Source organism: the organism of the source record quoted next, unplaced genomic scaffold (assembly GCF_019419815.1).
Source record: "Pyrus x bretschneideri cultivar Hongxiangsu unplaced genomic scaffold, Pyrus_bretschneideri_v1 Contig107, whole genome shotgun sequence".
In the NCBI taxonomy this organism is placed as follows: domain Eukaryota; kingdom Viridiplantae; phylum Streptophyta; class Magnoliopsida; order Rosales; family Rosaceae; genus Pyrus; species Pyrus x bretschneideri.
Window position 1 is genome coordinate 109,959 of NW_025999399.1, and position 21,336 is coordinate 131,294.

Below are 21,336 nucleotides of genomic sequence, written 5' to 3' on the forward strand. Positions count from 1 at the left end.
CAGATAAAGCGTGTAACTTTGTCAAAAGATTTCTGACAAAGTTGAAGACGCGTGGAGGCCGAGAAAGCAGCTACACACTTTTGCCGACAAGCGTGGGTGACAAAGCCGAAATCCTGGCTTTTCTGAAAACGCGTGCCACTTTGTCAAAAGCTCTCTGACAAAGCTGAAGACGCGTGGAGGACATTGCCGCATCCGCACTGCCACTTGCCATTACAATTCCTATATACATCAACATTCATGGCAAGGCATACACCCAAAAACGCATGACTTTCCTTCTCGGCCGAGAATGTAGCTGCAATCAAACCTCTCAAACATGCTCAGTTTTCTTCTTCTCTTGAGAACACATATTCAACCATTGATGTATCCCCCAAAGAAGATATCAGATGCCTGGAGTACAGATGAGGCAAGAGGAAACGGTGGATCGAAGCATGTGGAGACAAGCGCAACAAATATATGTGCTGATTCATTCGCTGCTTCTGCAAAAGCAAAAGTATCTCATATCATCAAGGGCGAAAACAAAGGTATCTCATATCATGATCTTTCCCTGTCCTTTCCTTTGTCCTTGTTATTACTCGCATGGCAAAGTAAGGTGAGCAATCAGCCGGCACTTGGAGTCAGTCTTCTGATCTGGAACCGACTACCTGGAATCTATTCCCTGGTTGCTTACCTAGTGTTGCTCTCGAGTAGTCATCTTCAAAGGTTGATACACTTCCAGAGAAGGGACCACATCTGCTTGAAGAACAGCTAAGACGAGTGACGAGGAAACATCAATCTTGTGGATAGTCAGCAAACGCAACAACTGCATATGCTGAGTTATCCTCTAACCCTCTTCAATACGAATTGGAAAGATTGAACAAAGAAACCGGTCATCACCTCCACCTCGTGCTTGCCTGCCATGTGTCAGAATCCTCCAGCCCAGTTCAAGATTAGCCTGTGGAAAAAACTCACGATCAAGCCTCAATGGAACCACCAAGGAGAAGATGGAATTTACATTCCATAACCAGATTTGCATCCCTAAACTCTTCTCTTTGTTATTTACATTCTGCCCTGTTTAATGAGTTTAGTTGCTGTTTTTTGTGTTTGCTTGTGTTTAAGTGTGGTTTTTAGCTTAAAACATTGTGCTTATGTTTAAGTGTGTTTAAGTGTAGGTTGAGTGTGGATGGGTGTTTGATGGTTGGAAGGTGGTGGAGAACTTGGCAAAGAGGTGGAAGAAGGTGGAGCGGCTGCTTGTATTTTCTCGACGCTAGAACGGTGTTTTGGGGTGTTTTTCTACCCTAGGGTGTTTTTGGACGAATTTCTGTGATGAATGATGAATGGCTGCCTAGGTTATGTGTTGGGGGGTGCGGCACACTAATAGATATATATATATATATATATATATATATAGCATGGCCGAAACCCTAGCAATCAGATTTAGGGTTAACCTAGCTGATATAAGTGTTTTTGGGCCCCTATGTTGCGGCATTGGTTTGGAACTTAAGTCCTAGCCCAATTGGTTTCAGATATGGACTTAAACAATCCAAATCCAAGAGAAAAAGGGCCAAATAAAATCAGAATCCAATTAGAAATAGGTTTAAGAATTTTCGTCCAAATTTGGGCCTTCTAGAAACTAAGTGTCTTATGGCTGATTTTGGGTATTCTAGAAGGCATAAAAGGGGGGGAACGTGTGGCACCCTTTTAGGGTCAGATAGGGCCTCTAGAAATTAGGTTTTTAGGTCCACTTGTAGCTAGGATTAAGGTGGAACAAGATTAGGTTAGGACAAGATAGGATAAGGTTTGGATAAGATAAGGTTGGATAAGGTTTTGGATAATGTTTCCTCTTTTCTTGCACTTTCCTTATCTTCTTTGTCTTGAACTTTCCTTTTCTGATTTGTAGCATGTTTCTAACCTCTTTTGACTCCAAATTCGTCCATCCACCTTGCTCCATATACAAGCTATCCATAATAAGCCCAAAACTGCTCTAAAAGGCTCCAAAATGCATCCTTTTGCCAAATACGTCTTATGAACCTGAAAACACGCAAAAGAAGCTTAAAGAACTAAAAGAACTAAGAACTAATAACATAAATGCACGAAAACAAGCAACTAAGTCGCATAAATATACTCCTATCAAATAGCTACCATTCTAGTATTGGTATGTCAGCTTTCGAGGCACTCTATGGTAAATCCTGTCGTACTCCTTTATGTTGGTCAGAAGTTGGTGAAAGGGTGTTAGTGGGCCCAGAGATTGTTGATGAGACTACCCAGAATATTCAGGTAATTAAAGCTGACCTGAAAATGGCCCAGCATTGATAGAAAAGCCTTGCTGACAAGCACGCCATTGATAGGGTGTATAAAGTTGGAGATTGGGTATTTTTGAAGTTATCTCCATGGAATGGTGTATTACGGTTTGGTAAGAAAGGTAAGTTAAGTCCTCGCTACATTAGACCATACCAGATCACCGAGCGAGTTGGTGAAGTCGACTACAGACTTGAGTTACCTCCAAAATTGTCACGGGTGCGCGATGTTTTTCATGTTTCTATGCTTCGTCATTATGTCTCCGATCCATCCTATGTGATACCTCCTCAGCCACTGATGAAGAACCAGTGACGATCTTAGACTAGAAGGATAAGGTTCTTAGAAATAAAACTATGCGCATGGTGAAAGTTTTGTGATGGAACCACTCAGTAGAAGAGGCTACTTGGGAGATGAAGGATCGTATGCAAGATTTATATCCGCAATTGTTTTATGGATATTGATATGTTGTATGCTAGTGTAACATATATATTTATTCTCGAATGTGTGGAAAGGATGAGTTTACCCTTGAGTTGTAGTGACGTGGACGTATGTATATGGTTTTAAATTATTTTCTTGTTGACGTAATTAAATCATACTTGATGTCACGAGAGTGTTGACATGATTTAGGGCCAAGTTGGGTTCGTAACGAAAATCTTACGAATAAACGATCGTGTAATCGGGCTAAGGAAATGGACCAATCATCATACCTCCTACTTTCTTGGGTCCAATTAGAATTATGGGTTTTTTTTTTTTGAGTTAAATTGCTAGCCCTAAACCTTATGGAGCAATCAGGGCCCTACTCCTTTATTTCTACCCAATCCGGAGGCATACAAATATACACATGCCAACCTCCTTCTTCCTCTCCCTCTTTCTCGAACTCTTTCTTTCGTCTGTACAATCTAAGCCTTTAACCCTCAAACATCTTCCAAACTTCATCGATTGAGCTTGAGCTTTGTACCAACGTGTTTTTGGTGAGTTCACGAACCCATCCGTGCCATTGGATCAAAGAACGGATCACGGGAACCCGAGAACCTAAGAGCTCCGGCGTGGTGCTTTGTTGGTCCGTCATGATCGTGGTTATTTCACGGAGTTTTAATGCTTAAGGAGTCTTAAAATTACTCCATAGAGACCTGGGACCAATTTTTGGGAAAATTTGGACATCGGGATAGGTTAGTTCCACGAGTTGCAGATTTAGCCAGAATATCAAAGGATTTTCCGACCATTTTTCGTCAGTTTTAGGACCTCTAAGAGGTAAGATCATGTTCTACTAGTTCAGGGTTTCAAATTGATATAAAATTTGTGGAATTTGGTTGAAAAACAAAGAAGATATTGAAGTTTTACGATTTTCCAATTTTGGGCGATGCAGCGGTGGCCGGCGCCGGATTCTGGCGAACCATAGGAGAAGGAAGGAGAATAGTCCGTCAACTTTGACATAATATACTAACGATGTCAGGTAAAAGTTAACGGTATATGCTACTATTTAACGAAATATTCCCTAACGGCGTTAAATATTCCGTCCATGTGCCAGGCATGTGGCTGCGCGTGGCCGATGCGTGGGTCATTGGAAAATTATTCTAAAAATATAGGGATGCTCATGGTGTTGAGTAGGCCACGATGGTATATTCAAGCACCCCAATTGAGCAAGTATGAGAAGTTGTTACACCGTTTTGATTATGTGCTTAGAATTAATGTTAAAATAGTTGTTTCACATATAGGTGAGACGTTTCCGGATGACGAGCGCAGCCGGGCGAGAATTGGGGGTTTAGACCCTGCTACATACTAGTGAGTGGGCTTTTGGTTTTCTATCTATATATACACACACACACACACACACAGGCGTTTCCCATAAATTGCTTTAAATGGAATTTCATTTAAAATGCCATGTCGTATTTGCTTTACATTTTAGCATATGCATTAGTATAGCTTTGCATAATATTACATGATGCTACGGAGGCCCAGGTAAGTTTAGGTGAGTATATATTGATGGTATGGTCGCATGGTAGTTGATTATCATGTACCCCAGGTAAGTTTAGGTGAGTATATATTGATGGTATGATGCACATAGAGCTCATTGTCATGTACCCCAGTGTTAGTGCTCCACCCGTGGCCAGGGCCTAGCCTTCACGTGATCGTTCACCTCCCTTACCACACGCTCAACTTGGATTTAAGTCAGGTGCCAGCCTGTCGTACAGACCACATTAGGTGGTTCTGACTCGTAGGTGACTTGCGATTCATCGCAGCCTTCACGTGATCATAGCACTTAAGTGTACTTATTTACACCCAGCCTGTCATACAGACCACATTAGGTGGTTTCGACTCATGTGCAAGTTTAGTGTCGTACAGGTCACATGAGGTGACTCCGACTGGATTGATGAGCAATAGGATCAGTCGTACAGGTCACATTAGGTGACTGCGGCTAGCATATAACTTTTACATTGATTTATATCACCTGGCTTACATATTTACTGCTGAGATAGTGACATGGCATATACTTGGTTTTCTTTACTCTCGAGCTTGATTTCTATAAATACATATGTATTATTATTTTTTGGGAAATTATACGGGTTTTATGGTGAGGGGTTATTACTTTTGAAAAGTGAAAAGGTTTTTAAAAGTTTTTTTTTTGCCCACTCACGTTTTCTGTTTTGTGCCCCTCCAGGTTCTAGTTAGATGTTCGTGTTGGTGGCTCATGAGGACTCTACGGCAATTCTGATAGACTCCAATTAATGTAGGGTTTTTTTTCATATACTGTATAATTAATATTTTGTCTGCTGGACTGCACTTAGGTTATCCATGCTATGATAATGTGTAGCTGTGCTTTAAACATCTTCACTCGCACTTCTATACTTACGTTGTGTAAATTAGTTAGTTTTGGTTTTTAATTACTCACATTTTCGTATCATTATCACTTCCGCACTGCGCTCATGGCTACGTCACCCTCACGTGACAGCCAACATGCCTCGATTTAGGTTAGGGTGTGTCAGTAGCACGGATAGAAAAACCCTTGTATCATGTGTAGTGCTTTCCCATCTGGCACAAGGAAATATGAATTGCATGTCAAAATTACATGCAACCATAAAAGTTTGAGTCGACATTCCTTTCTTACCAATGTATAGAACTTGATCCGGAAGTGGCATTGAAGCCTCAACATTTACTCCATCTATGGCGCCAATACAATCCTAAAAATAATAACATAGACGAAAACCATCAACCTACACGTATAGTATGCAAACACTTATAGTTTGCAAATAAGTTAGAAGACGAGTCAAACTTTACCATAAAATGAGGCATGTATCTTGTATCTCTCCTTATTTCTTGGGGAATGCCACAAAACTCCGAATCCAACGATTTGATAATATCTATTGCCATCTTACATACGATATCCAATATAGCACCAAAATATCTACCAACAATCTCACCAGAATGTTGAAATCTCTCTTGCGCTAATCTATTTTTCACACCATGTCCCAACATATGCAAGAACATTCCTAATATTTCAGTTGCACTCATTCTCCTTAAACCTTTCAATCCATAATTAGTTTACAAGTCATTGGATAATCTATAAAAGATATCTTTGTTCATCCTAAACATTCTATAGCATCGCACATCATTCCTTGTAGTACTTCCATCAACCAAATATTACCTGTTTGGGAAGAATTCATACACGGACCTGTTTGGGAAGAATTCATACACGGAGTTTTGTGGACATATTTTAAATAATATGTTTCAACAGCTTTCGGTACAGCACATATAATTAGACCATCCTCCAAATCCTCAACATCATCATCAGAGGTGTTCATATTGAATATACACCTGTAACCTAACACATAATTCAACATTCCACAAGCCATAATCCAATAATCACTAAGAAGTCATAATCCAACATTCAAGAACAAGTCATAATCCAACGTTTAACAAGAAATCATAATCCAACATTCAATAAACACAACATACAAGCAACATTCAACACATAACCTTAATGCAAAGTACAAACCACAGATAGTCCTAATTCATAGTTTTAGCTCCTTATTGTTGTTTGTTGAACATGTATTTCAACCAAGTCAGCCAGACTTCAGGATCTTTTATCGTGGCAAACACCTCTCGCTTCTCTGCACTACAAAATAAACATGTAGCAAACAACCATAACTCGGTGGCTCATTACCAGGCAATTGTGCAATAGTCGCTATCACTTCCAAAATATTACTGCCTATATGCAGCGGCCTCATCAATGAGTCTGCAGAACTCCTAGTTTCATAAGCTTCAACAAGACGATCAATTTAAAAAGAACAAGTATATATGTGGTGCCTCAAAATTGGGAGCTCGGAACCCCAGAGAGACCCCTTTGGACTCAGTTCTAGCGGCTTGAACAACAAGCTTTGTTGTGGGCAGAGTGGTCCTATTACATGTATTTGTAGAATTGAAGGATGGGTAGGCTTATACACTTAAGGGGAGGTTCAAGGTCACACCATTTCACTACAAAATATATACCTAAACCATAAGATAAATCAGAAGCAGAGTTCACAGACCAATTCAGAGCAGTTCATAGAGCAATTGAGATAATGACAAACAAGAAATTAATCTAAAAAATGTAATCAACAACTATAAACATGTTTCCTCCAGACCTTTTAAAAAAATGAATAGAGAATTAATCAATTTTTCTTACTTCTCTCTCAATTTTTCTTGTTTCCTCCACAGACCCTAATTTTTTCCCCAATTAATTTTTTTCCACAAACCATATCACCTTTCCCCAATTAATTTTTTCCTGACCCTCCATCCCCATTTTTTTTTCCCGACACCCATACACTCATCCTTTCGCTCTTCCCACCCCTCTTTCACTCACTCTCCCATCCCCAAATTTAAAAATATAAACAAATAAATAACAAAATTTTAGACAAGAGAAGCTTACCAGAGGAAGGACACTGGGTCGGAGAACGCAACCTGAAGAACGAGAGAGATCGCTGGGAGGAAGGAAGTTTCAGGTTGGGGATTGGGTTTGGGGCGACGAGTTGGGTGTGAATGAGTGAGATGGGAGGGAAAGAACTAGTGAGATGCTAGAGCAAGGAAGAGGACAACACGAGGGGTGAGGGTAGGATCGGCATTTGAAAACTTTCATTAAACATTACTGTTCACCCGTGTTTCTAAGATAAAAAGTTAGTTTTTGAAAGCAGCAAATGGTTGCTTCCACTTTCTAGCTATTTCTTATAGCAATTTTGAAAATAAGTGCTTTGTTGTTGAGTTACCAAACACAATATTGAGCTTAACTTATTTTCATCCTTGCTTTTAAAAAAATTTAAGTAGTACCAAACTGGTACTAACTTAGATGATTGAAAATAATAAGAAATTGTTGTGATGGACACACCCACAATTTATAAAATAATCACTTAAGAAATATAAGAATAGCTAAAACAACACATCTTTTGGGAGAATTAAATTAAACAGCTTTGGTACCAAATAATATTATGCATACTAGCCTCTCCGCACCCGCTCACATGCATGCGAGAGGCATTAATTTCATTCTCTCCTAGTATGCATATATTATTTGGTACCAAAGTTGTTTAATTTCATTCTCTCCGAGTGTGAGAGGTTTTGTCTTCTTGAGAGTCCTTCCCACCATTAGTGTGAGTAGCTTCCAACCCGTCAATTTCATTGCCGCCGGCTCTAGTCGTGGCAAGGGTCGGTGGAAGATCTGGCTGCTTTCTTTCTTCTTCCTCCTTTCGTTCCTTTTGCTTCCTCTCTCCCCATCTATCCTTCCCGTTTTAACGAGTCCGTTATACCTTATGGGCATTCATCTTCTTCAAGCTTTTTCTATCTGGTCTGCAATCGGCTTTCAACGCATTTTGATGCGCTCTTTCGAGAAGGTGGGTAGAGTTCCGGTTATGCCGGGTCGGGTGTTTACAACACGACCTCCTTCTCTCTATCTACCTTTGTTGGCGGTGTTGTCCATTGTAATCTAACGGGCTTCTTTCAATTTTTGGCTGAGACCGGTGCAGCATTCGTGGCAGGGAGACGGGGTGTGACTTCATTTCATCTCTACGATGCTGCTTGGTGGGAGTTGTGGCATTGATTTGGGAAATCGGTTTTGGGTGATCGGGAAGAACTATTACGGTAGTGGGAGCAATCTGGAACGTTCTGGAGCTCTATATCAAAATTTGGATGGCCCCTTTTTGTCTTGTTAATATTTTTTTGTGGGCTTCGTCTTGTAATTAACTTTTGTAATAAAACTTCCTTTCTACGGAAAGAATTTATCAAAAAAGCTGTTTAATTCCTCAACAGCCAATAATCCTACCCACGAATCCCATCAATCTTCTTGCATAATTAGGGTTACCGATTGTATAACCCACACGTGAGCAGTCACATGCTCCTTGAAATCTCACTCAACCCAACTCACATATATATCCTCGTTTGCTTTTTATAATATTAAAAAGTCCGAAATAACTGTGAAACCAAATCATGTGCAAGACATGAATGAAAAATTTAACAGGGAGAGTGAAATAACAAATTAATGATTTTGAAAAGTTGACATCAACCACCCCCAAACAAAATTCAAAATGGTTATCAAATAGACTCTTAAGAAAGTGGTACTATCAAAGTAACTTAAAAAAGACGACGAGAATTTATCTGAAACTAGTTTCTGGCAGAAACAGTTAAACCCAAGATCCTACTGTATACTACATAGCAGCAAGGGAGGGAGGAATTACTAAAACTTCAAAATCAGGGTGACTTACCAGAAAGCACCTTAGCAATTACGGTAGCAAAAACCAAAGCAGCCTTCAAGAAGATGGGAGTTGCATTTTTACAAAAAGCAAAGAAAATATTTTTCTATCAAACTATAACAGTGTTTCTGTGCTGAATTTGGCTGTAAACATACATTATAAACATGCAGAAACAATTTCGAAACAGGGAATTCTCATTCAACAAGTCAAACATAAAAAATGGACACATGATTTGCTGTTTTGGTTAGACTGTAGGCTTGTTGGTACCTTCTCATTCTTGCATTAAGTCTGGTAAAGCACTGCCATCTGAATCATCATCCAGATCTACAGAGCTATCAGCTGAGAATACAAAAGCAGGAGAACCATTTTGCACATTGCTAGGGCCATTTTCTGGATCTTCTGGAATGGGAGCAGCAGTGACGGTTTCTAGGTCTTCCTGAAACACGGCCCTGTCGTCATCTAATTGATAGAGAATCACAGGTAGTCTCCCTGGAGGTACAAGCTCAAGCTTGTGTTCTGGTTTATGTTGCTGATTGAATCGGCCAGGGATATTAGAAGGCTCATTGTAGCATGCTCCACATAAGTCAAAACCTATTTTCTCCACGCAGTCTTTGCATTTGTACCTCTCCCCAATAATTGGAGATACCTGCAAAGAAGAGCATAGTGCCTTACAAGTCAAAAGACAAGAAATAAACAGCACTTCTTACTATGATTTGCGGGGAACTCCCAGTTATTTTATTATTAAATTATTCTTTTCTCAACACTTTATCAACACATCAATTGTTTCCAACTGTGTCCCATACTCTGATCATTTGAATGCTTAAAAGTTCACCCCATTTGCTTACAGAAAGGAGTACAGACGTGGTAGAAGTGTAGACACAGGTCAAACTAGTTGAGTGATTATATACATGAAATCAAAACAAGAAAAAAGTATCCATAGCATATTATTTATTTGATTATCAAAAAATTCATTCCAAATTTTCCACTGGTCAGCCGGCTTCTCAAAAATGTCCAGTTAAGTCTTCTCTCTTTAACTTGCATCATATCATGAACACTCTTATACCACAAATATCAATTTATCATTTGATATTGGTGACAATTTGGAAAAGAAAAACTTTATAGGATTTTGCAGTGCAGGGGAAAATGTTATAATTTTCAACTCCACTCTAGATCTTGTTCTTTAATGTATCCGGAAATAGACTAAACTCAGAGAATAGAGAATAACTACAAACACACAAGATTTAATCTGGTTCGGCAGAACTTTTTGCCTATGTCCAGTTGTGGTTATCTGGATAGAGAAATGACAGCTTCTTTAATTAATAGAGAGTAAACAGTGCTTTCCCTCTCTTTCTCTTGGTCTTGTTTTCTTTGCCCCTTGCTGCACCCTATTTATGAGTATAGGGTGCGGGTTACACACCTATTTACTGATTAGGACTCCCATTCTATTTGGAATAGGAAGTCCACTTAAATTCCTATAGCGTTTCTGCTTCTAGGATTCCGAATCTAATTGTACAAGAAAACTTAATTCTTTCTTAATCCTTGTAGGACAAGAAGATGTGCACCTTTAGCTTTCCTAATACAATCCCAAATAAAATAGGACAACCATTGACGAGTCAATTCCTAACAGAAAAGTGGTTTTTTTATTTTTTTTTCACAAAAATGAACCATAATACATGATATCCTCCGAACAGGTGATATCCCCCACAGCCATCTCCTACAGTATTGGGTAATTGCTAGAAAAATCTCTTGGGACCTACAAATTTAAGTTTGATCAATTGACTTTTAAGATCAAGTTAACAACAAATGAAGCAAGCCCCTGGCCCTTATTCCTAAATGTAAAGTTGATATGAATTAAAGAAGGACAAAGGACGTTACCCCACAGCAATCACAACCAACTCCGTAATGAACTTTCTGCCCAGCCCAGCAAGATAAGTAATCATCAGAAAGTGTCGAAGATGACTGGTCAGCACGTTGACGAACATGCACTGAACGTAAAATCAATGTAATCTCATATGAGCGCCAGAAACAAGACGGAAATAAGAAATGCAGGAAAAGCAATTAAGAAGAAAAAGGAAAGAGTACTGGAAACATCGGTAGTACTAAATCAATATAACTGCAGTATGAGTCTATGACTAATTATATCATCGACATAGTTGAGTGCAACATTAAAATATTGAATTCAAACCCTGAATCTGAACGATCTTCCAACATGATGTTTCTCTCTGTTTTATACCATTTATAGATAAGACTAAAATAAGATGTCTGATATAAACAAAAATTTAAAAAATTTCAAGTAATATTTTACCATCAGAAATTTGGTTTTAGGAGAAAATGGAAAACAAGAACGATCTGTAACTCTGATTATTAAATAAGATATTTGACTATTTATTTAGTTTCCAGTTATAGCTTAGAACAGTCCGGTTTTGTTACAATACCAATTTCCGAGACATAATCAATGCTCCTATTCTAGATAATAATAATGCTATTGGAAAATAAAGAAGCATCAAAATAATAGAAATTCTTAAGACTGTCACACGTTTTAGTGATGATACTTGTCGCTGCAAATAAATTTCAGGATATTGCTCCTCCAAGAAGTGCTCTAAAATTTTGCAAACACTAGGGAATCCCTTCGGATGCATGCTTTGACAAATCTGACACTTAGAAATTCCATCAGCTGGAATGTTGATACAGGACTCACAATATACTGCACAAAAGAAAGTCTAAATTAGTATATATTCACATGCGCATAACTCTGACTACAACATACAGTTAAATGATATGGTTACCATGACCACAATTGAGAACAACAGGTTGAAAGAGCAGGTTCTTGCATGCAGCACACAGTAGATCAGAAACAGAAACTCTCTGGTGAGTTCCATTTCCAAGATTGCAATCACGTGAACAGCCTTCTTGGATTGCTGCATTTCCAGTAGCTTCATTCTGTTGCAGGGCTTGAAATATTAACTTCATAATCTAACATTATTCCTGGAGAATTTACAAGTCAGGAAGATTGTCCTACCCCAGAAGAACAACTTTCAGAGTTCTTTGAGTGAACATTGCCCAGAATATTTGACTCCTCAATACGATGTGACCCGGATAGTGAATTATCAAATTGAGGCGAGAAGAAACCAACTTCCTTTTCTTCTTCTGGTAGAGCCAAGGAAGAAATACAATAAATTATTTAACACATACTCTGTGAGATTGCAACTGCCATACAAATCAACTAAAGCTTCAGCACAAAGTATGATTATTCAGAATGTCAAAATAATATGGACACCCATCAATATAAAGAACATCATTCTTTAAGTGTCAACCCCAAACAGAAGAACCAAATGATACAGAAAAGACAATGTAACACTTCCAAATCTACTATCCACCAGCAATTCGCATTAAAATAGCCTAACCATTGTTTGAAGGTTTCCAAACCATTATTGCACTTCTAATATGAATTTTATTTATAAATACTATAATTTGTTGAAGGTTATGTGACCCTTTATCCACTCCTACAAAATATAGAGATGTCTTGTCTTATTGGATACAACGGATCTGGATACAACCATATCAGTTTCCAGAGATTACTTACGAAGATATACACATATTATACGTTACAGCAGTCTAAAAGGAGTAAAAATGCACAATTTTGAGTTTAACGAAAGGCCACTTTGCACTTGCAAAGTACCATATTCCAGAAAACCCAGTCAATCCCATGCCATGCTGCCACTCTCCAAGGCATAGAGGTAAAAACCATTTGTTGCAATCATGGATTTTTGAGAGCTTTGGTGCAAAACTAATAGGTTTCCTTTTTATGATCACTTATACTCCTGAAAGGATAACAGAACACCATCAAAATTGATGGAACAAGAAGCTACATTATTCAGTCCTATCATTGTGGTTGGATTAGACTGTGGAGCAGATTTCTGTCATTAGTTTCTCATTTACTTTATTAAATTCCCTTGTCTAGCAGGACTACGCCTATTAATTTTATAAATTCTTCCCTTGAATTCAATGGAGAATGCTGATGAATGAATACAACTACTATCAGAAGTTTTTTGGACTTGTTCCTTTGAAGGGAACTTCAGTGTGATGCCCACATAGTGAACCAAGACCTAAAAATTCACTTATATTCTCCATCATTTTACTGGTATCACAAGCAGCCCTTACATATTACTTAACACTCTGCGGAACCAATGTAGACTCTAAAGGATTCGTGCTCATAAAAAAACTACTTTTTATGAAGACAATTTCAAAGGCAAAGTGAGTCTATAAGTAGAGATAGAAAGTAGTGAGCATAGTAAATCATACAAAATGGTAAGAGATTCAAGACGGTAAATGTTCAAGAGATTCGGTAAAGCACACCTTCCACTTGTTTTCCTCTTCTTTCGTACACTCCAGGATACAACTTCTGGAGCAAGAAATGCATCAACTGACAGATACTCGGAAAATGATTGAATGGGTCCCGACAAATGGGACAATAGGACTCATGAAAAGCATTCATGGTGTTAAAGACACACCAGAAGCATGAAATGTGGCCACAACCTGCAAACATCATAAAGTCATCGAAAAGGGAATGAAACATATATTTCAAAATGTTGTTCAATGGCATGATTCATCACCTAATACAACTGGCTTGTAAAGAAGATCCCTGCAAAGTAAAAGAAATCGCCTTTAGGGATTTATCACGAAAAACCGCAGAATAAAAAGTTAATTCAACTATAAATTAAGCAACCAGTATAGCCAATTTAAGCTCACTCGATCAGACTAACCGACAGCAGAATCATGCTTTTATTCTACTCAGTTTTAAAAAATACATGTGATGAAGCTGCCTATAATTCTTCATACACTAAAATATTCATAAAGTGCTAAATCATCAAACAAAACTTGCCAGCAGCTAATTATAAAAATTAAACAAATAAATGAAATTTCAAGCGAACTGATTGTAAATTAAACACCTAATCAGTGAAACAAACAAACAAATTATGAAATTGCAAGAATTGAAGAAATTGAATAAATAGATTCAGAAACTGACAGGCAAATGCAGCATTCAAACTCTTTTCGGAATTCCTCGTCTTCGAGCTCCTCTTGCTGTTCCTGCTGTTGTTTGATCAGGGTTTTCTCGTCTTCCATATCGTATTGTTTGATTAGGGTTTTATCGTCTTCCATTTCGCATAAAATCTGAGAGTCGGACAGGGAGGGGGATGATGTTACAGAAATCTCAGTGGCGGGTAATGGGGGCGCCTCGACCCACACTTCATCGGCATACTATTTTACCCCCTTCAAGTTTTTGTAATTTGCAAGATGGGGTCAAGACTTCGATTTTCTATCTTATTCCATTAAAATTGGGGGTGGGCAAACGGGTAGAGGAACCGTAGGTTAGGATGGGTAGACAAGGTTTAGGGCGGGTACGGAACAGGTCCAATTTTTTTCGAGGATAATTGGGGCAAGACACGGCGTTGATATTTAGGGGTGGGCTGAGTCCTAATATTTAGAATAAAGTGACGTTGGACCGACCTGTTTCTAAATGTAATGAATGGAATTTCAACCATTAATTCTCCCTACCCTAGTCCATCGGGACCCCATCCTCTCTCCCAGAGTCGAGAGTCTCCAAACCATTCACACTCTTCTATCTTCTCATCATTGACGACATCACCCTTTGCGACTCCATACGCACTCTTCTCAATGCTGTTGAGACCAAATTGCCCTTAACATTCCATGTTTTGTAAAATTACCAAATTGCCCTTGATATTCGATATTTTGTAAAATCTTCATTCTAGCTTCAAATTTGGATCCACTTGTGTTCACGCGTTCGTATCGATCGACGAGTTCTACAAATATACAACAGGAAAGGAAACAAAATACAAATTGAGCTACAAATAAGATTCCACTTAGCCTAAGGGACATTTTTGTCATTTCCCACCTTTGGAGAATAAAATAGAAAAAATTAGGCATGGGTCGTAAAAAATATCCATCATCAAGTAGAACGCTCTATCAGATGTATAGTTAAGGACAATTGTGGAACCATGATTTTCCAGGGCCGGAATAAGGCAGATCAGAATATGCGTATCTCTGAAGTCCAGTCATGGACTCAACAACTCCAAATCAGGTTGAGCTGCTCAAATGGACTAGTAATGCCACCAAATCTTGCTATACTCTGGAAAGGTAGGTGAAGTCCACCGATTTCGCTAAGAGTAACCATTCTTGTTCTGCAACACATGAAAACCTAATCCAATTAGGGATCAAAAAGGTCTCCAATATTCTTGGAGATTCCTAAAATTTAGGAATTGACGTGTGCCACAAGTAATCACACTCATATGAGGAAACAATATCTAACCCTAGATTTCCTCTTGGATTCTCTCAGTTAATACGAATTCCAAATCATAAAGGGCCTATGTCCCGACTAGTATAAATACCCTCATCTTGGGCAAATCTCTAGTAACACTTCCATAATGCATTCATTATTCTCTTACCCATTGCTCGAATCTCAATATTGCTTACTAACTTGACCGTTAGAGAGCCTTTGGCTGGTACCTACTGTTGCTCTGACTTCGATTGTTTACTTACTTACAGGTAGTCGGACTTGCTCACTTCCTCCGTCTGCAGCAGTGCTTGAATTTGGTTCTAATACACTACTTAAGGATGGTGAGCAAAAAATAGACCCGAAAAAACTAGCTAAAGTCGTGAGGAAAAAAGACCGTTGGACGGTTACAATGGCAATTGCCAAATGGTGACAATTGGGAGAGCACTTGATTGATATCCACTCAAATATATCATTGCTTTCACTCTTCACCCGCTCATATCTTCTTTTTTTTTTCTTCTTTATTTCAATTTTTGTTTGTAATTTCTCTTAGATGTCTGCAGCTTCCTCCCTCACTCTCTTTCTTCACCTCATCTTCCCCCTCTTCTCCCCAAGTGCCACCACTACTACTCTTTCTCCCCACTCTCTCTCTCTCTCTCTCTCTCTCTCAAATCCTTAAAACCCCTCAACATCATTTGCTTCTCTTCAAATTATTCTCACAACGACAGCAAAAAGCCCAGTGGCTCTGCAAAGAGCTATGATGGCTCTGTGAGGAGCAAAAGTGGCTCCAGGAGGAACAACGTTGGTTGTGCGATCACGACACACTCCTCCATGAGATTGCTGAGCTTAAGCTCAAAATCCAGGCTCTCGAACGCCAGAGAGTATTAAGAGGAGGGGCTTCTATGGTGTCGGAGTTTGACACCATTGCCAGCGTCACCGGTTTGTTTCAGATGCTCAAGGAGAAGGATTTGATAGCGGATACAGGGTTGAGTCCCAAAACTGTGGAATTGGATCATCAAGAAATTTAGGAGATTCAGGAGGAGGTGATTACTAAGAGGAAAATGACAAGGTGCAGAAGTGCTTTGCAGAAAGGATTGGAAGGTGAAGAGGTTCAAGCAATGCATCTTACTTTTGAAGTGAGAGTTTTATTTTTTTGGTTTCTACGATTCCTGAGCTTACAATTAACTAAATGCATTAACTCTTTCATAGTAGAAACTAGAAAGGTGTAAAAATTTTGCAATTGGGTTTCTCTTTCTTATTCTGCATTTAGACATGTTCCAATATTCGATTGTTTGAATTGTTGATGACATGAAGCATTGCTAAAATTGGGGTTTTATTCGGGTGAGGAAGACATGGAGTTTTCCAGCTTCTCAAGCAGGACAGAACATGATGTCAAGACTTGGCAAGTAAGTTTCAGATTCGTTGTATGTGACTGCGCATCATTTGTAAAGAGAGAAATTTCAGAACAATAAGGTTAAATAAAACAATGGCAGTGGAAAGTTTTATGTGGGTTACTGAACTTGTAATAACTTGTTCAACAGGCCTCCTTAGACGTTCCTCAAGACAGAATAGTGGTTGCATAACTTCTTGTGTATGCAGATCAACAAATTGAGGGTGCAGATGACAAAAGGGCGACTACACCAAAGGTATGTTGGGAACATAAGGTTCTAGGCTAGCAGCATTCATACATTAGTTACGGGATGTACTGCATCAACCTTTACTAAAAGGAAACAACTGATGTTTTAAGTTTCAGTATCAATATATCCATCGGAATCATGCTTCGAACTAACATAATGGTTTGATAAGTCATTTACTTGCATGCCTCACTTCAGTGAAAAATAACAGTTTGCATCGTTAGGAACCAAAAACTCGTTTGATTGTTCAACTTAAAGCAAATTGTGCCTTCATATACCAAATAAACAATCGTACTTTTTGAAAAACAAGCACTCATACTTAGTTGCGAAACTGACATAAATCTCTAACTATTCCGCTAAATTGGAAACGAAGTTTTGTGGTTGAGCTTTAGCTAGCAACTTGAAACATTGTAATGATGCTTCTAATGGTTGAGTTGGTTGTGCTATTTAGGAAGATGCAAATGGAGCTACAGTTACTTTTGCAACTGACATATCAGAGATCCAACAAATAGTAGTGAAAGAAGAAGGCAGTAAGAAGTAGAGGTATCCCGCCGTCGAGTTTTCCTCTTAAGAGAGAATCGCTGAGAAGATTCTACTAGACTTATAACCAACAAGAAAAAAAAGTGGTGACGGCAAGATGGCAGGTACCTCAGCAGGGTGCCTTACATGTCGAGGGGATGGCGACATATTATGTACAGGTACTTCCTGCCTGTCTTCTGACTTTGTCACGATTCAAGTTCACTGCACTCAATCCAACCCTACTTCATACGCGTGTGTATCTTCGTTCACTTTCTAAAAGAAAATTAAACAACAATGGCATTTAGTAAGTGGCAGTGTTTACATGTGTAGAATGTGATGGAACAGGCGAACCAAACATCGAAGAACATGTGAGATGATTTTACACAGTAATCATTGGGTTGAATGATAAAAGTTCTTGGATTGGGTGGAGGAGGGAGCAAAATGTTCATATTGTGAAGGTCAAGGATATACGATTTGCGATGTATACAATGGAAATCAGTAGTTTAGCCCTGAAATACATACTTGTACAATTCGGTACATGTGCAGTTTTATGCTATAGTGCATGTATTTGGCTGTTTAGTGGCAATGTATTTAGATTTATACACGAATGCGGAAAATGTACATCTATTGTATGTTCTCCCCGCACCATCCTACAAAATCTTGGTTGAAAGAGTTAAGATTTTGTTTGTTAGAGGACTTTTAGGTCGAGTTGGACTTAAGCTTTGAGAATGTCCTCTTATCTCCCTTGGTACGAGTTCGCAACAAGTCCCGGGATATCTCGAAAGTGATAGCTTGTCTTAGGAAATACCTTGGTAACATCAACGGCTCGAACATAGCAGGAAAGATCAAGATAATGACTTGCTCAAGTGAAAAGTGGTGTGGAAGCTACAAGATTATCAGTTTACACGACAGAGAAGGTTGGCATGGTTGCATGGCATTTGTAGCTACATGTATTGTGACACACCCAGACCTAAATCGAGGCATGATGGCTGTCACATGGGGGTGACGTAGCCAACTGCGCAGTACGGAAGTGATAATACGGGTAAATAAAAACCAACTAGCTAATTGACACTAGACTAGCATATCAGTGCGAGTGGAAATGCTTAGAGTGTAGGTACATACACACAACCAGAGCGTAGGTATCAGAATGCAATCTAGAAGTCTAATTCCTAATTATACATATCATAAAAGAAACCCTACATTGGTGGATGTCTGTCAGAACCGCCGTGAAGTCCTCGTGAGCCACCAACACGAACTTCTATCTAGAACCTGGAGGGGCGCAAAACAAAAAATGTGAGTGGGCAGAAAAAAAAAACTTTTCAAAACCATTTATATTTTCAAATATAATCACCCCTCACCGTAAAACTTGTATAATTTCCCAGAAAATAGTACCATATACGTATATAATAACCCTGCTCAAAAGTAACAAGAATCAGATATATGCCATGTCAATCATCTCAACCATGAATAAGTAAGCCAGGTGGAATAACTCAATATAAAATAACATGTCAGCCGGAGTCACCTAACGTGACTTGTACGGCTGAGTCTATAACTCATCAATCAAGTCTTGCATATGAGTCGAAACCACCAAATGTGGTATGTACGATAGGCTAGGTGTAAATGAATACACTTAAGTGCTACGATCACGTGAAGGCTGTATGAAGTATCGTAAGTCACCTACGAGTTGGAACCACCTAACGTGGTTTGTACGACAGGCTGGCATCTACCTTGGATCCAAGGTGAGCGTGTGGTGCGGAAGTTGAACGATCACATGAAGGCTAGGCCCTGGCCTCGGGTGGAGCATTAACACCAAGATGCAGGATATTAATCACTAATGCAACTCATCATAATCATACTCATTATCGTCGCTACCATCAATATATACTCACCTGAAGCTTACTTGAGCGTCCCCAGCATCATGCAACATCATGCAAAGCTATACTAAATTCATATGCTAAAATATAAAGCAATTATGACATGACATTTTAAATGTAAAGACCATTTAAAACTATTTATGGGAAAACGTAAAGCATATATACCTATATATAGTAAACCAAAAGCCCACTCACTGGTATGTAGCTGGGTTGTAATCCCCAAGTCTCGCCTTGCTGTGCGTGTCCTTTGGAAACATCTCACTTATATGTGAAACCACTATTTTAAGGTCAATTTTAAGTACATAACCAAAACCTTGTAATAATTTCTCATACGTTGCTCAATTGAGGTATTTGAATATACCATCGTGGCCTACTCAACACCACTAGCATCCCCATATTTTTAGAAAAAATTTCCGACGTCCCATGCGGCCACGCGCAGTGTAACAACCCATCCTGGGATTTACGGAAGAAAAAGGGTATTTTTGTATTTTCACTAAGCTTGGGGGATATTTTCCTTTTAAAAATGGTTTTTGGGTCTTAAATGGTGTGCCCAAGGGGCCCACCCCTGTTTTATGTCCTTGGTTTCCCCTTTCCCCGTGGACTCATCTCTCTCCCTTACTTTTCTCTCTTTTCTCTCCCCCAAAACTCTCTCTACAACTCTCTCTCCCTTCTTTGCGTTGTCCCCCTCCCCTTTGAAAACAACACATACACACATACCTACACATACATACTTACATGGTTACACCTAGTCACCATCTCAGCGGAGGAAGGAACAGATACCAGTCTTCCAACCCATAATCTTAGGGAACCACAACGATGAACCCTCGACCTTGGTAAGTTTCGGGACTCTCTCTCTAATCTTTCTCTTAGATCAATCAAACTCTAGTTAGGACTCATTTTAGGTGCTTTGGTGAAGGTTTGTAGTGAGGAACAGCTCGAAGGGTGTTTTCCCAGTTTTACAAGTGAGTCTGACAGCTTTCGAGCCAATTTTCGGCCAAACCACGGCAAGTTGGCCGGCATGCAAGGTATCAATCTCTTTGTCTTGCGGAGTACTACAACTTTTTGTTTCACTTAATTTCATTGAGTATTGAAGAAGTTATATCCATTTGAATCTTACCAAGTTTCCGGCAACCTCCGAGGCTTTCGAGGTGTTTTCTGGCCAAACCACCGTGAGTTAGCCATCATGCAAGGTACCATTCTTTTCCTTTCTTCGAGAACTATGACTTTCATTTTCGGATAACTTGATTTGGTTAAGTAATGAAGAAGTTATGGGCATTTGAAGTTTGCCCAGAAATCGACCAAATGGTGGCCTGAAAACTACCCTCAACCTAGGCCTTTGGGCCAGGTTACCCAGCCATTTTACCCAAGCCCTTGGGCCAAGCCTTTAGGGCTGAACCTAAGCCGTAGGCCCAGCCCAGGTTCCAAACCCATCAAAACCCAAGTCCCTTTTAAACCAAAACCTTGGGCCTTTATGACCCAAACCCAATCCCTTTTAAAACCTAAACCCATCAGAACCCAAACCCAAGTCCAAACCCTTTGACCCAACCCGGTCTAACCCAATACCCTTGACCTGGATCCGTTGACTTTGACCCGGTCTGACCGTTAACCCAGTCAATTGTCAGAGTTGACTTTGACCGTTGACTTTTTGGGTTTTCGTGTGGGACCCTTCTTAGGCTAATTTCGATGTCCTGAACCTGTTTCCGATGTCCCTTTTCCGAAATTCAATCTTTTTAGTAGAGTTTGACTAAATGTACCCTTTATGTGTTTAGGGGCAATTAATTATGGCATTTCCGTCTTTGCCAGTTGCGTGGCTCTTTGGCAGCTAAGTACTGTGAGTGCCCTTCTAAAAATGCATGTTTTGATAGTAGAAATGCATACATGAAAAGCATGATTTGATGACTATGTTTTATGAGATAACATGCTTACTAAGGCTAGTTTGAATTATTACTATTTTTCCTATAACCTGTGTTCTTATAAAATATCTGATGGATGACGATATGATATTTAGAACATGTATAGAACACCTCTTT

At 39.2% G+C, this 21,336-nt stretch overlaps 1 protein-coding gene and 1 pseudogene across 1 annotated transcript; one reads left to right on the forward strand and one right to left on the reverse strand.

Annotated features, from left to right (window-relative positions):
• Positions 1-9,043: 9,043 nt before the first annotated feature.
• On the reverse strand, positions 9,044-14,296 carry LOC125471306 (E3 ubiquitin-protein ligase PRT1-like). Its single transcript, XM_048571583.1, has 8 exons — positions 14,014-14,296; positions 13,601-13,629; positions 13,344-13,523; positions 12,007-12,134; positions 11,774-11,927; positions 11,524-11,691; positions 10,863-10,972; positions 9,044-9,633 (listed from the first exon to the last, which is right to left on the reverse strand). Exons 1-8 carry the CDS (start codon positions 14,145-14,147, stop codon positions 9,259-9,261), a joined length of 1,278 nt encoding a protein of 425 aa, XP_048427540.1. The 5' UTR covers positions 14,148-14,296; the 3' UTR covers positions 9,044-9,258.
• A 1,536-nt stretch (positions 14,297-15,832) lies between these two features.
• Positions 15,833-17,934, forward strand: LOC125471376 (annotated as a pseudogene).
• The last annotated feature ends 3,402 nt before the right edge of the window (positions 17,935-21,336 follow it).

Bases quoted from the DNA above. Each gene is read 5' to 3' on its own strand.
- LOC125471306 (XM_048571583.1), bottom strand. From the start codon at position 14,147: ATGGAAGACGATAAAACCCTAATCAAACAATACGATATGGAAGACGAG. The intron at 11,928-12,006 runs GTAGGACAATCT...GCCCTGCAACAG, and splicing joins CTGAAAGTTGTTCTTCTGGG to AATGAAGCTACTGGAAATGC. The intron at 9,634-10,862 runs GTAACGTCCTTT...TCTTCTTTGCAG, and splicing joins TTGGTTGTGATTGCTGTGGG to GTATCTCCAATTATTGGGGA.